This window comes from Nerophis ophidion, linkage group LG07 (genome assembly GCF_033978795.1).
Source record: "Nerophis ophidion isolate RoL-2023_Sa linkage group LG07, RoL_Noph_v1.0, whole genome shotgun sequence".
In the NCBI taxonomy this organism is placed as follows: Eukaryota; Metazoa; Chordata; class Actinopteri; order Syngnathiformes; family Syngnathidae; genus Nerophis; species Nerophis ophidion.
The window spans coordinates 32,158,724-32,176,214 of NC_084617.1; the positions used below are offsets into that span (position 1 = coordinate 32,158,724).

The 17,491-nt window shown below is 39.2% G+C and overlaps 1 protein-coding gene across 1 annotated transcript in view; it reads left to right on the plus strand.

The window, feature by feature from the left end:
• Positions 1-17,491, plus strand: part of nbr1b (NBR1 autophagy cargo receptor b) — a 90,066-nt gene that overhangs the window by 18,061 nt on the left and 54,514 nt on the right. The window contains exons 5-7 of the mRNA XM_061905980.1: positions 765-953; positions 5,963-6,031; positions 6,117-6,337. Coding sequence (XP_061761964.1) covers positions 765-953; positions 5,963-6,031; positions 6,117-6,337 — 479 coding nt within the window. The remainder of the gene's footprint in view (positions 1-764; positions 954-5,962; positions 6,032-6,116; positions 6,338-17,491) is intronic.

Consider the following 17,491-nt stretch of genomic DNA (forward strand, 5'->3'; position numbering starts at 1 on the left):
CACAGAGTACACTAATGGTTGTGATATAAACAATTTTAACACTCTTAGTAATATGCGCCACACTGTGAAGCCACACCAAACAAGATTGACAAACACATTTCGGGAGGACATCCTCCCAGTAACACAACAAAAACGCAACACAACACATACCCAGAATCCTTTGTATCCATGACATTTCCTGACTAATTTATACACCCCGCTAGCAGCAAACCCCGCCACCAACCCACCCCCCACCTGCTTTTGGCTTTTGTACAAATACAATTTTATAAAGGTAAAATTAAAAATATATTATCATTTAAAATATAACAAATACAATATATATTATATCACCATCAGGCAGTAGAAAAAAGGATGATTGGATTCATTAAGGAATGATTAAATACATGACATTGAGTGAACAAAAGTAATAATAATAGCAATGAATAAAATGGAAAATAAGACAAAAAAATTACAAATGAATTACAAAAAAAACTTTAAAAAAGTTTAACATGATCAGTAAAAAGCCTTATTAAAAAGTGTGTGTTTAGTCTTTTTTCAAAATAGACCTGAGGCTCTCTGGCCTACTGCTAAATAATAGGTTCAAAGCAAGTCAGATAGACATTTCAAAAGTGAAAATAACTTTCAAACTGGTGTAATATGCTCCAGCCCTCGGGTCCTGCTATGCACGCCTGCATTCAAAATCTTGTAATGGAAGTAGTTTTCATTAGACATGTTCTATGTACAGTATGATATGAATATGAATAACATAGTGCTTTTGTGTTCAGAGTGCATCCAGACAGGGTCATCGTCTGCACATGAACGTGTATGAGACCAGGGGCCACACAGTGAGGGGGTCTAGTACTAAGACCAGTACTGCAGAAGCAAAGAGAGGGTTCAGACCCCCACAGAACTGTCCCACTATCACACACCTGGTCACTCGCAAGATCCAGGCTGCAGTGCCAGAGCAAGGACTGGTAAGTATCACTTACTGTACTTGATTTAATATTGATATGATCTCATTTATTTACAGTAGCATCATTACTTTATAGTAGTTTATTATCTAATTCATTTACAGTAATATTATTATTTATAGTAGTTTTATTATATCATTCATTTACAGTAATATTAGTATTTATAGTAGTTTGTCTCATTCATTTACAGTAATATTGTTTATAGTAGTTTTATTATCTCATTCATTTACAGTAATATTATTTATAGTAGTTTTATTATCTCATTCTTTTACAGTAATATTATTTATAGTAGTTTTATTATCTCATTCATTTACAGTAATAATATTATTTAGAATAGTTAATTATCTCATTCATTTACAGTAATATTATTATTTTTAGTAGATGTATTATTTCATTCATTTACAGTAGTATTATTTATAGTAGTTTATTATCTCATTCATTTACAGTAATATTATTTATAGTAGTTTATTATCTAATTCAATTACAGTGATATTATTACTTTATAGTGGTGATTTATAATCTCATTAATTTACAGTAATATTATTATTTATAGTAGTTTTATTATCTCATTCATTTATAGTAATATTATTATTTATAGTAGTCCAGGGTGTACCCTGCCTTCCGCCCGATTGTAGCTGAGATAGGCGCCAGCGCCCCCCGCGACCCCGAAAGGGAATAAGCGGTAGAAAATGGATGGATGGATAGTAGTTTTATTATCTCATTCATTTACTGTAATATTATTACTTCATAGTAGTTTATGTAATTCATTTACAGTAATATTATTATTTATAATACTTTTATTATCTCATTCATTTACAGTAATATTATTAGTTATAGTAGTTTTATTATCTCATTCATTTACAGTAATATTATTACTTCAGAGTAATTTCTCATTCATTTGCAGTAATATTATTTATAGTAGTTTATTATCTCATTTTTTTACAGTAATAGTATTATTTATAGTAGTTTGTTATATCATTTATTTACAGTAATATTACTTCATAGTATTTTATTATATCATTCATTTACAGTAGTAATATTATTTATAGTAGTTTATTATCTTATTAATTTACGGTAATATTATGTATAGTAGTTTTATGATCTCATTCATTTACAGCAGTGGTTCTCAAATGGGGGTACGCATACCCCAGGGGGTACTTGAAGGTATTCCAAGGGGTACGTGAGATTTTTTTTAAATATTCTAAAAATAACAGCAATTCAAAAATCCCTTATAAATGTATTAATTGAATATTACTTCAACAACATATGAATTTAAGTTCATAAACTGTGAAAAAAGTACAACAATGCAATATTCAGTGTTGACAGATAGATTTTTTTGTGGACACGTTCCATAAATATTGATGTTAAAGATTTCTTTTTTTTTGTGAAGGAATGTTTAGAATTAAGTTCATGAATCCAGATGGATCTCCATTACAATCCTCAAAGAGGGCACTTTAAGTTGATGATTACTTCTATGTGTAGAAATTTTCGTTCATAATTGACTCACTTGTTTATTTTTCAACACGTTTTTAGTTATTTTTTATCTTTTTTTCCAAAGACCACTATAAATGAGCAACATTTTGCAATGTTATACAATTTAATAAATCAGAAACTGATAACATAGTGCTGTATTTTGCTTCTTTATCTATTTTTTTCAACCAAAAATGCTTTGCTCTGATTAAGGGGTACTTGAATTAAAAAAATGTTCCCAGGGGGTACATCACTGAAAAAAGGTTGACAACCAGTGATTTACAGTAATATTATTTGTTGTACTTTATTATCTCATTCATTTACAGTAATATTATTACTTTATAGTAGTTGAATTGTCTCATTCATTTACAATACTTGTTATTATTTAAAGTAGTTTTATTATCTCATTCATTTACAGTAATATTACTTTATAGTAGTTGAATTGTCTCATTCATTTACAATACTTGTTATTATTTAAAGTAGTTTTATTATCTCATTCATTTACAGTAATATTACTTTATAGTAGTCTTATTATCTCATTTGTTTGAAGTAATATTATTACTTTATAATAGTTTATTATATCATTAATTTACAGTAATATTATTATTTATAGTAGTTTTATTATTGCATTAATTTACAGTACTATTATTATTAGAGATATCCGATAATGTCGGACTGCCGATATTATCGGCTGATAAATGCTTTAAAATGTAATGTCAATTTTAGACACTTTTCACCTTTGATCACTAAAGACACTTTAACTGCTGCTGTGACCCAAGGTCACCTCCATATTTATACTGTTGACTGTCAATCAGAATGTGCAATAATGTTACGTACTTACTGTGCCTTGTATATTTATTTTTATTTTTTTATTTTTAGCTAAGTACCGTGTGACTTGTTGAAGGCTGGACTAGCAAAGTAAGATTTTCATTGTACGCAAACTGTCTGTTTAACTGTGCATATGACAATAAACAATCTTGAATCTTAAATCTTGAATGTCGGAAATTATCGGTATCGGTTTCAAAAAGTAAAATGTATGACTTTTTAAAATGCTGCTGTGTACACGGACATAGGTGGAAGTCCACAGCACCAATAAACCTTAAAGGCACTGCCTTTGCGTGCGAGCCCAATCACATAATATCTGCGGCTTTTCACACACACGTGAATGCAAAGCATACTTGGTCAACAGCCATACAAGTCACACTGAGGGTGGCTGTATAACAACTTTAACACTGTTACACATATGCGCCACACTGTAAACCCACACCAAACAAGAATGACAAACACATTTCGGGATAACATCCGCACCGTAACACAACATAAACACAACAGAACAAATACCCAAAACCCCTTGCAACACTAACTCTTCCGGGACGCTACAATATACAACCCCGCTAACCTTTCCCCCAACTCAACAAACCCCGCCCCCCTCAACCTCCTCATGCTCTCTCAGGGAGAGCATGTCCCAAATTCCAAGCTGCTGTTTTGAGGCATGTTGAAAAAGATAATGCACTTTGTGACTTCAATAATAAATATGGCAGTGCCATGTTGGCATTTTTTTCCATAACTTGAGTTGATTTAATTTGGAAACCCTTGTTACACAGTTTAATGCATCCAGCGGGCCATCACAACAAAATTAGGCGTAACAATGTGTTATTTCCACGACTGTATGTATCGTATCGGTTGATATTGTTAATTAAGAGTTGGACAAAATCGGATATCGGCAAAAAAAGCCATTATTGGACATCTGTAATTATTGTTTATAGTAGTTTATTATCTCATTTAATTGCAGTAATATTATTTATAGTAGTTTATTATCGCATTCATTTACAGTTATATTATTATTTATAGTAGTTTATTATCAAATTTCAATTTACAGTAATATTATTATTTATAGTAGTTTATTATCTCATTAAATTACAGTAATATAATTTATAGTAGTGTTTTGTTACTATAACTGCTAGTAGAAGTACTTGGCTATAATTGCTAGTAAAAACCCCGTTTCCATATGAGTTGGGAAATTGTGTTAGATGTAAATATAAACGGAATACAATGATTTGAAAATCCCTTTCAACCCATATTCAGTTGAATGCACAACAAAGACAATATATTTGATGTTCAAACTCATAAACTTTATTTTTTTTGCAAATAATAATTAACTTAGAATTTCATGGCTGCAACACGTGCCAAAGTAGTTGGAAAAGGGCATGTTCACCAATGTGTTACATCACCTTTTAACAACACTTAATAAATGTTTGGAAACTGAGGAAACTAATTGTTGAAGCTTTGAAAGTGGAATTCTTTCCCATTCTTGTTTTATGTAGAGCTTCAGTCGTACAACAGTCCAGGGTCTCCGCTGTCGTATTTTACGCTTCATAATGCGGCACACATTTTCGATGGGGGACAGGTCTGGACTGCAGGTGGGCCAGGAAAGTACCCGCACTCTTTTTTTACAAAGCCACGCTGTGGTAACACATGCTGAATGTGGCTTGGCATTGCTTTTATGAGCAGTCGAGCGAGTCAAAAGCCGGAAAAAAAGAAAAAAAAAAAATTAATTTAAATTTTTATTTTTTTATTTTTCATTTGTGGCGGCTGTAATTCTTTCGTGGCGGCCCGCCATAAATAAATGAATGTGTGGGAAACCCTGGGGTTTGTAGATGTACTTCACTATAACTGCTAGTAAAAGTACTTGACTGTAACTGCTAGTAGAAGTACTAGACTGTTGCTGCTGGTAGAAGTACTTGACTACAGCTGCTGGTAGAAGTACTTGACAATAACTGCTAGTAGAAGTACTTGACTATGACAGCTGCTTAAAGTACTTGACTATAACAGCTAGTACAAGTACTTGGCTACAACTGCTAGTAGATGTACTTGACTATAACTGCTAGTTGAAGTACTTGACTATAACTGCTAGTAGAAGTACTTGACTATAACAGCTGCTTAAAGTAATGGACTATAACAGCTAGTAGAAGTACTTGGCTACAACTGCTAGTAGATGTACTTGACTATAACTGCTAGTTGAAGTACTTGACTATAACTGCTAGTAGAAGTACTTGACTATAACAGCTAGTAGAAGTACTTGGCTACAACTGCTAGTAGATGTACTTGACTATAACTGCTAGTTGAAGTACTTGACTATAACTGCTAGTAGAAGTACTTTACTATTACAGCTGCTTAAAGTACTTGACTATAACAGCTAGTAGAAGTACTTGGCTACAACTGCTAGTAGATGTACTTGACTATAACTGCTAGTTGAAGTACTTGACTATAACTGCTAGTTGAAGTACTTGACTATAACAGCTGCTTAAAGTACTTGACTATAACTGTTAGTAGAAGTACTTGACTATAACAGCTAGTAGAAGTACTTGGCTACATTTGCTAGTAGATGTACTTGACTATAACTGCTAGTTGAAGTACTTGACTATAACTACTGGTAGAAGCATTTGACTTTAATTGCTGGTAGAAGTACTTGACTATAACTGCTGATAGAACTACTTGATCTTTAGCATTGTCCTCCTGTCACATGTGTGTCCTCCTGCCAGGTGATGATGAAAGGTACCAAAGAAGAAGACAAGACTCCACCTGCCTGGTTTACTTCCTACATGGAGAAGGTAGAAGAAAAGCACCAGTAGTGTGAATCTCTCTGATGGCTCCTCCCACTTCTCTCTGATGGCTCTTCCCACTTCTTCTCGACAGTTTAAAGACCAGGTGGTGCGCGAGGCTGTGGAGAAGATCTGCAGAGAGTTTTCTGGACAGTGTTGTATCCACAAGCCTCTGAGTGGAGGAGCTGAGGGAGGAGCATCCACCCAGGTGATACCTGAGGTGTCTTCTTCTACCCTGCCTGGATCGCCGTCCTCCTCCACCCCTCCTTGCTCCTCATGCAGGGGGCAGACCACAGGTGGAGGCTACCAATGCAGGTGAGATCAGACAAAATAACATTCAGGATAAATGATATCAGACACTGTGACTGTCATGACAAAATAAGTCCATACATTCAGGATAAATGATATCAGACACTGTGACAGTTATGACAAAATAAATCAATACTTTCAGGATAAATGATTTCAAACACTGACAGACATGACAAAATAAGTGGATACATTCAGGATATATAATATCAGACACTGGTATTCACAATAAAATAAGTCGATACATTCAGGATAAATGATATTAAACACTGACTGTCACACTAAAATAGGTCAATACATTCTACCATGAATTGATTAACGTGGACCCTGACTTAAACAAGTTGAAAAACTTATTTGGGTGTTACCATTTAGTGGTCAATTGTACGGATTATGTACTGAACTGTGCAATCTACTCATAGAAGTTTCAATCAATCTATTCAGAATAAATGATATCACACTGACAGTCACAAAAAAATAAGTTGATGCATTCAGGATAAATGATATCAGAAACTGACAGTCATGACAAAATAAGTCAATACATTTAGGATAAATGATATCAGACACAACACAATATGTCAATAATTTCAGGATGAATGATATCAGACACTCTGACAGTCACAACAAAATAAATCGATCTATTCAGGATAAATTATATCCGACACTGACAGTCATGACAAAATAAGTTGATACATTAAGGATAAATGATATCAGCCACTGTGACAGTCATGACAAAATTAGTCGATACAGTCAGAATAAATTATATCTGACACTGACTGTCAAAACAAGTTGATACATTCACGATAAATAATATCAAACACTGATAGTCATAACAAAAATTGATACATTCAGGATAAATGATATCACACACTGACAGTCACAACAAAATAAGTTGGTCTATTTAGGATAAATTATATGAGGTGGAGACTTGTCCAGGGTGTAGCCCGCTGTTCGCCAAAAGCAACTAAGATAGGCTCCAGCACCCCCCGTTACCCCAAAATGTACAAGCGTTAGAAAATGGATGGATGGCTCGATATCAGACTCTGACTGTCATAACAAAATAAATCGATAAATTCAGGATAAATGATATCAGTCACTGTGACAGTCATGGCAAAATAAGTCGACAATTAAGGATAAATGATATCAGACAATGTGACAGTCACAACAAACTAAGTCGATACATTCAGGATAAATGATATCAGACACTGTGACTGTCTCAACAAAATCAGTCAATATATTCAGAATAAATGATATCAGACACTGGGACAGTGAGCATAAAATAAGTCAATACATTCAGGATAACTGATATCAGACACTGTGACTGTTATGACAAATTTTTTGATACACTCAGGATGAATGATATCAGACACTGTGACAGTCATGACATTAGGCAATACATTCAGGATAAATGATATCAGTCACTGACAGTCATGACAAAATAAGTTGATACATTCAGGATAAATGATATCAGACACTGTGACAGTCACGAAAAAACAAGTTAATAAAACCCCGTTTCCATATGAGTTGGGAAATTGTGTTAGATGTAAATATAAACGGAAAACAATGATTTGCAAATCATTTTTAACCCATATTCAGTTGACTATGCTACAAAAACAACATATTTGATGTTAAAACTGATAAACATTTTTTTTTGTGCAAATATTCATTAACTTTAGAATTTGATGCCAGCAACACGTGACAAAGAAGTTGGGAAAGTTGGCAATAAATACTGATAAAGTTGAGGAATGCTCATCAAACACTTATTTCGAACATCCCACAGGTGTGCAGGCATTGGGAACAGGTGGGTGCCATGATTGGGTATAAAAACAGCTTCCCAAAAAATGCTCAGTCCTTTACAAGAAAGGATGGGGCAAGGTACACCCCTTTGTTCACAACTGTGTGAGCAAATAGTCAAACAGTTTAAGAACAACGTTTATCAAAGTGCAATTGCAAGAAATTTAGGGATTTCAACATCTACGGTCCTTAATATCATCAAAAGGTTCAGAGAATCTGGAGAAATCACTCCACGTAAGCGGCATGGCCAGAAACCAACATTGAATGACCGTGACCTTCGATCCCTCAGACGGCACTGTATCAAAAACCGGCGTCAATCTCTAAAGGATATCACCACATGGGCTCAGGAACACTTCAGAAAACCACTGTCATTAAATTCAGTTCTTCGCTACATCTGTAAGTGCAAGTTAAAGCTCTACTATGCAAAGCGAAAGCCATTCATCAACAACATCCAGAAACGTCGCCGGCTTCTCTGGGCCCGAGATCATCTAAGATGGACTGATGCAAAGTGGAAAAACGTTCTGTGGTCTGACGAGTCCACATTTCAAATAGTTTTTGGAAATATTCGACATTTGTGTCCTCGGGAACATAGAGGAAAAGAACCATCCGGATTGTTATAGGTGCAAAATTCAAAAGCCAGCATCTGTGATGGTATGGGGGTGCATTAGTGCCCAAGGCATGGGTAACTTATACATCTGCAAAGACACCATTAATGCTGACAGTTACATACAGGTTTTGAAACAACATATACTGCCATTCAAGCATCGTTATCATGGAAGACCCTGCTTATTTCAGCAAGACAATGCCACACCATGTGTTACAACAGCGTGGCTTCATAGTAAAAGAGTGCGGGCACTAGACTGGCCTGCCTGTAGTCCAGACCTGTCCCCCATTGAAAATTTTGAAGCCTAAAATACGACAACAGAGCCCCTGGACTGTTGAACACCTTAAGCTGTAAAACCAGGCAAGAATGGGAAATAATAAACGTTGTCCCAAACGTTTATTGAGTGTTTTTAAAAGAAAAGGTGATGTAACACAGTGGTTAACATGCCCTTTCCCAACTATGTTGGCCTGTGTTGCAGCCATGAAATTCTAAGTTAATTATTATTTGCAAAAAAAAAATTTAGTTTATGAGTTTGAACATCAAATATCTTGTGTTTGTAGTGCATTCATTTGGATATGGGTTGAAAAGGATTTGCAAATCATTGTATTCCGTTTATATTTACATCTAACACATTTCCCAACTCATATGGAACTGGGGTTTGTACTCGCAGTTATAGCCAAGTATGTGGTCAGGGGTGGGGCGGAGGCGTGGTTGGAGGCATGGTTGGGGCGGGGGGCGTGGTTAAGAGGGGAGTAGTATAATTCACCAACGCGAGTATTTCATATATATTTCGTATATATATATGTATATATATATATATATATATATATATATATATATATATATATATATATATATATATATATATATATATATACGTATATATATATATGTATATATGTGTATACATATATATATATATGTATTAAATACTTGACTTTCAGATAATTCTTGCTATATATATTTATTTTATAGTATATATAAACAAAAGAAATAGTTGAATTTCCGACGGCACCTATCAAATACACAGTAATATAAACACAGTTGTTCTACTAACTGTACTGTGTTTGCTGGTTACAAAAAAACAACACTTACCTTTCACTATTTGAGTAACCTTTGTTCTGCCATTTGCGTATTGGCTAGCGATCTCCGAATATGGGAACATAACCTTCACGGATTTGTTGTAGACATCCGCAAATGAGAATGGGATGTTGCTTACAGCTATCAGCATAGCCATTTTTGTCTCAGTATAAGATACACCATCGGGTCTTCATTTTGCGAGGTGGCCCATAATACTGGGTTGTGAAGGATGCTGCGCTGCAGACACTTTGTGCTTCACTGACCGTTCATGACTGAGTATATCCGTTCGACCGCCGTGTTCAATGGAGAAGTCTGTTCTACAAAATTTACAGGCAACATAGCCCTTCCCCTTCAAACTCTCCTGGATAAACTGAAATTCTTGTTTCCATTCGTTTTGGAACTTGCAAGCGTATTTCTTCATTTTGCTCGTCGACGGTGTAATATTTCGGGTTGGAGTCATAACCAGGCGATGTGATGAAGTTACGTCTCTTTACTGTGGGCTTCAGAACTGACTCCCTAATGCATATGTTCCTTGACTGCACTTAAATGTAGAATATATGTAGAATATATTTATATTATTTATATATTATGTATTATATTTACAATTCATTATATATATTATATTATTATCATTGTTTATTGTGAGCGAACTGTGGTGCTTAACATCCCCCAGGGATCAATAAAGTACATTCTATTCTCATCTATGTACAGTAGATGGCAGTATTGTCCTTTTTAAGAGGGTCACAACATTGCTGAGTCTGTTCTCATGGAGCTTGAGGGGGCGTGGCCTACAGCTCTGACTGAATTTCGGGAGATTTTCGGGAGAAAATTTGTCCCGGGAGGTTTTCGGGTGAGGCGCTGAATTTCGGGAGTCTCCCGGAAAATCCGGGAGGGTTGGCAAGTATGTATGGAAATGGGGTTTGTAGTTAATAGTGTGAGAATCCAGTCCATAGTGGGACCAGCAGGAGTGGATCTAGTTAATAGTGTGAGAGTCCAGTCCACAGTGGTACCAGCAGGAGTGGTTTTAGTTAGTAGTGTGAGAATCCAGTCCGTAGTGGTACCAGCAGGAGTGGTTCTAGTTAATAGTGTGAGAATACAGTCCGTAGTGGTACCAGCAGGAGTGGATCTAGTTAATAGTGTGAGAGTCCAGTCCATAGTGGGACCAGCAGGAGTGGATCTAGTTAATAGTGTGAGAGTCCAGTCCATAGTGGGACTAGCAGGAGTGGATCTAGTTAATAGTGTGAGAGTCCAGTTCATAGTGTGACCAGCAAGAGATCATCTTGATTGAGACATGTCAGCAGCGCAGAAATGTCCCCAACTGATGCTCAGATGAGTGGCCCACCTTTGATCCCGGCTTTGAACAGCTAGAGCATCATCTGTGGTCACCTAAACTGTAAGGAGAGGGGGCAGAGCAGAAAAGAGACGGCAGATCAACTGGTATAAAAGGGGGGTCTATTTAAAGGCTAGTGTATACAAATTAGTTTTAGAATAGAATAGAATAGAATAGAGTTTTATTGTCATTATTGCAATGAACAGGTTCAAAGAACAACGAAATTGGAGCAGCTCCTCCTAAGGTGCATATACAATATGGTAGTATAAATTAAAAAATAAATAAAAGTAAATAAATAAATAAAAAATAAATTAAAAAAAAAAAGATAGAGATGACAGATGTATCTATGTATACATACATAAAACATTATTTCACATTGTAGTCCAAAAAAATAGAAAAACATTTAAACATTACACATGAGGACATGATGGACAAATGGACACTCAGTGCCTGTTTAGTGCTACTATGGCTCTTGGGTAAAAGCTATTTTTTAGTCTATTGGTGCTCGCTTTTAGCACCCTGTAGCGTCTGCCTGAGGGTAGCAGTTCCAGGTGGCTGTGCCCGGGGTGGAATGGGTCTTTCAGGATGCTCTGTGCTTTCCTGAGACAGCGGGAGCTGTACAGGTCAGCCAAGGGGGGGAGGGGGCATCCGATTAACTTCTGGGCGGTCTTTATGACTCTCTGGAGCGCCGTTCTCTCTGCGGCCGTGCAGCTGCTGAACCACACGCAGATGCAGTAGGTCAGGATGCTCTCAATGGAGCACCGGTAGAAGGACACCAGCAGTTCCTGTGAGAGGTGGTTGTTCCTGAGTATTCTCAGGAAGTGCAGTCTCTGGTGTGCCTTCTTGATGGTAGCCGTGGTGTTGGTGCTCCAGGATAGGTCGTTGGCCAGGTGGACTCCCAGGGAGCGGAAGTCGGAGACCCTCTCCACACAGTCACCACTGATGATCAGGGGCAGGATGTCCGTTTTTTTCCTCCTGAAGTCTATGACCAGCTCCTTGGTCTTGGAGGTGTTCAGGGCCAGGTTGTTGACTTTGCACCAATCCGACAGCTTCTCCACCTCATCCCGATATGCAGCCTCGTCTCCCTCCGAGATGAGCCCCACTACGGTGGTGTCATCCGCAAATTTGATGATGGAGTTGCTGGAGTGTTAAGATGGGACTTAAATGTTTCTACTGAGGTAGCATCACTATCTGTTACTGCTGGAACATTCGAGAGTACTGGAGCCCCAATAGAAAACACTCTATAGACCGCAGACTTATTTTGGGCTGTGGGAATAGCTAATAAGTTCTTTGAACTTGGATTTCTTGCTGGGATAAAATGGTACAATACAATCAGCAAGATAGGACGGAACTAGACACTTAAGTATTTCATACGTAAGTAGTAAAAACCTTAAAGTCGTATCTTACGTGCACAGGAAGACAGTGCAGGTGAGTCAGTGTATATGTATATATATATATATATATATATATATATATATATATATATATTACAAACCCTGTTTCCATATGAGTTAGGAAATTGTGTTAGATATAAACGGAATGCAATGATTTGCAAATCATTTTCAACCCATATTCAGTTGAATATGCTACAAAGACAACACATTTGATGTTCAAACTGATAAAAAAAAATAGTTTTGCAAATAATCATTAACTTTAAAATCTGATGCCAGCAACACTTGACAAAGAAGTTGGAAAAGGTGGCAATACATACTGATAACGTTGAGAAATTCTCATTAAACACTTATTTGGAACATCCCACTGGTGTGCAGGCTAATTGGGAATAGGTGGGTGCCATGATTGGGTATAAAAGCAGCTTCCATGAAATGCTAAGTAATTCACAATCAAGGATGGGGCGAGGGTCACCAATTTGTTAGCAAATTGTCGAACAATTTTAGAACAACATTTCTCAACGAGTAATTGCAAGGAATTTAGGAATTTTACCATTTATGGTCCGTAAAATCATCAAAAGGTTCAGAAAATCTGGAGAATTCACTGCACGTAAGCGATGATATTACGGATCGTTGATCCCTCAAGGGGTAGTGCATCAAAAATAGACATCAGTGTGTAAAGAATATCACCACATGGGCTCAGGAACACTTCATAAAACCACTGTCAGTAACTACAGTTGGTTGCTACATCTCTAAGTGCAAGTTAAAACTCTGCTATGCAAAGCAAAACCCATTTATCAACAACACCAAGGAACGCTGCTGGCTTTGGTGGGCCCGAGCTCATCTAAGATGGACTGATGCAAAGTGGAAAGTTGTTCTGTGGTCTGACGAGTCCACATTTCAAATTATATTTAGTAACTGTGGATGTGGTGTCCTCCGGAACAAAGAGGAAAATAACAATTCGGATTGTTATAGGCGCAAAGTTCAACAGCCAGCATCTGTGATGGTATGGGGGTGTATTAATGCCCATGGCATGGGTAACTTACACATCTGTGAAGGCACCATTAAAGGGGAACATTATCACCAAACTTATGCAAGCGTCAATATATACCTTGATGTTGCAGAAAAAAGACCATGTATTTTTTTAACCGATTTCCGAACTCTAAATGGGTGAATTTTGGCGAATTAAACGCCTTTCTGTTTATCGACCTTGTAGCGATGACGTCAGAACATGACGTCACCGAGGTAATACACCCGCCATTTTCATTTTCAACACATTGCAAACACCGGGTCTCAGCTCTGTTATTTTCCGTTTTTTCGACTATTTTTTGGAACCTTGGAGACATCATGCCTCGTCGGTGTGTTGTCGGAGGGTGTAACAACACTAACAGGGAGGGATTCAAGTTGCACCACTGGCAAGAAATCTGCCGCCAGACCCCCATTGAATGTGCCAGAGTGTCTGCACATTTTACCGGCGATGCTAAGACAGACATGGCACAGAGATGTAAGGATAACCTGCAGATGCATTTGCAACGATTAAGTCAACGAAATCACAAAGGTGAGTTTTGTTGATGTTGGTGACTTATGTGTGTATATATATATATATATATATATATATATATATGTATGTATGTATGTATGTATATATATATACATACAGTATATATATATATATATATATATATATATATATAATTGCGTGGGTTCCTTCCAGGTACTCCGGCTTCCTCCCACTTCCAAAGATTTGCACCAAGGGATAGGTTGACTGGCAACACTAAATTGGCTTCCGCCTTCCGCCCGATTGTAGCTGAGATAGGTACCAGCAGCCCCCGTGACCCCAAAGGGAGTAAGCAGTAGAAAATGGAGATATATATATATATATATATATATATATGTATGTATGTATGTATGTATGTATGTATGTATATATATATATATATATATATATATATATATGTATATATATATATATGTGTATGTATGTACTGTATGTATGTATGTTTGTCCTTCGTTTTCGAAGATGACCAGGGCCAGACCACAGCCCTTGAGACTGGCCTTTAGAGTGTCCTTAAGGCTGTCCGCCACGTGAGCGCTTTCCATGGTGCAGTTCACCATAGAGGAGCCTTTTTAGTAGGCATTTGTTCGACGTGCGGCAGACATGGCCAGCCCATCTCAGCTGGGATCGCTTGAGGATGGCATAGATGCTGTCCATCTCAGGCCTGTGAAGGACCTCAGTGTCCGGGATCTTGTCCTGCCACCTGATATTGATCAGCCTCCTTCGGGATCTAATGTGGAAGGCGTTAAGTTGTTTGGCATGCTGGCTGTATACAGTCCAGTTCTCACAGGCATACAGCAGGGCGGGTAGGACAACAGCACGGTAGACGTTAATACGTTTGGTCCGTAGGCCAAGCCCTCTGCGCTCCCAGACAGAACTGCAGCACTGCCATGCGCTATCCTATGCATGACCTCCTCGTTGATGTTGCCCACGCGTGACAAGGTGCTACCCAGGTAGACAATTTTTTCAGCAGCTTTTGGGTCTTCACCATTTACGCTGACGCGGGGCTCAGTGTACGTCGCTCCAGGAGCAGAGTGATGCATCCCTTCTGTTTTCTTTGTACTGCTGGTGAGTCCAAAGTGTGAGCATGCTCTGGCGAAGTTGTTCATGCTCAGTTGCATTTCCAGCTCGTTGGAAGCATTCAGGGCACAGTCATCCGCAAAGAGGAAGTTGCAAACCTTTGTGGTCTGTACTTTTGTTATTGCTTGGAGTCTTTGCAGATTGAACAGCTTGCCATCAGTGCGGTAGGGCAGGTCTATCCCCATGTTCCCAGACCGGAAAGCATCTGTCACCATGGCTGAGAACAACATGCTGAACAGAGTGGGTGTCAGAACACAGCCTTATATGACTCTGTTTTCCACATTGAAAGGCTTAGATGATGCGCCGTTGTCCTGGACTCGTGCCTGCATTCCATCATGGAATTCACGGACCATGTTGACGAAGATGTTAGTGCAGCCAAACATGGCCATGATCTTCCAGAGGCTCTCTCGGCTGACAGTGTAGAAGGCCTTCGTCAGATCTACAAAGGTGGAGTATGTTCTCGGCACTTCTCTTGGAGCTGGCGAGTGGCAAACATCATGTCGACTGTACCACGACCCCGCCTGAATCCACATTGGCTCTCCGGTAGGAAGTCTTCGTGTTGGAGATGTTCCGTCAGGTGGTTCAGCAGAATTTTGGCCAGGATATTTCCTGCTACAGACAGCATAGCAATGCTGCTGTGATTGTTGCAGTCCTGCCTGTTACCCTTGTGTTTGTATAGGTGGACATGGTGCAGAATAGGTCTCGTAGCAGTCCAGAGAGGATGGTTTGAAGGCAGAGGTGAAGTCCACAATTAGGATCCTGGTGGAGGCTCCTGGGGAGTCCAGATGTTCCAGGATGAAGTGGAGGGCCAGGTTCACTGCATCATCAATAAACCTGTTGACTCTGTAGACGAATTGCAGTGAATCCAGGAGGGGGGCGGTGATGTCCTTGAGGTGGGGCAGGACCAAGCGCTCAAAGGACCTCATGACCACAGACGTCAGCGCCACCGGCCTCTAGTTATTAAGTCCTGTGATCCGTGCTTTCTTGGGGACAGGGACGATGGTGGAGGTCTTGCAACAGGATAACACACGGCATAGCTCCAGAGATGTGTTAAAAATGTCAGTGGAGACAGGAGCTAGCTGATCCGCGCAGTGTCTCAAGGTGGACGGGGAGACACCATCCGGCCCGTGTGTTCAGCTTTAAGAACTCCCGGCGTACATCCTCCTCTCGGATGGAGAGGGCCTATGATGAAGTCCTGTGATGCTGTTCAGCTTGGACACAAGGAGCCTATGGTCTGTCCAACACTCTGCACCGCACACAGCCTTTGTAATCCTGACATCTTGTCTGACCCTTTGCCTCACGATGACATAGTTCAGTTGGTGCCAGTGTCTTAAGCAAAGATGCATCTATGAGGTCCTGTTTCGCTTTGGGAGGCTGAAAACTGAGTTGGTGATCAAGTTCTCCAGCAGAAGGGTGCTCATGCTGTTAAAGCTGCCCATGCCATTTTTGCTAAGGACTCATTCCCATGACTTGTGATCAGTGCCAACCTTGGCATTGAAGTCACCCAGGATGATGAGCTTGTCTGCCCTGGGCACTTCTGCGGTGGTAGCGTTCAGGTCTTCATAGAACCTCTCCTTCACATCGTCTGGGTTCGTCATCGGGGAATAGGCACTGATGAGAATGACAAAGTGTTTTCCTGGAAAAAGCAGGCGCAGCGTCATCAGGTGGTCATTGACGCCTTTGGGAAGTGCAGCCAGCTTACTGACCAATTTCAATTTAATGGCAACGCCAACTCCTGGCTCACGCCACTCTGCTTCCGTGCGGCCTATCCAGAAGAATATATAGCCCGCACCAGTTTCTGTCAACTGTCCCTCTCCAGCTAGACGTGCTTCGCTGAGAGCAGCCATCTGGATGCCTTACCGGTCCAGCTCTCTGGCGATCAGGGCAGTTTTTCTCTCAGGTCTTGATAGGTCACCAGCCCTATCAAGAAGTGTGTGCACATTCAACGTGCCAAGGGTGATCAGTGTCATCTTTTTTCTGTTTCCCTGTTTCTTACCGCTGGTAATGGGATTCTTGCCAGTTTCAGCTATTTGGCGAGGAAGAGGTGAGGCAGGCAATTCTTGGGGCACCTTTTCTGGCCCGTTCCTCGTGCCAGGAGGTAGGCAGTGCATACCTAAAGAGGGCTGCCTTGTCGCTCGGGGGGCTGCCGAGGTCCAGTGCTGTCTCAGTCATTGGACAGCGACCCTATGGCCCAAGAGCCGCCTGCGTGTGAGTTTGTGACTATGGCTTCCAGTGAAGTCCACACCTGCCACTTCGCCACATGCCCGATGCCGCAGGACTTGGGTGGGGACGGGGGAGATTGCGGGGGTTGTGTGTGTGAAGTTATGACTTCTGC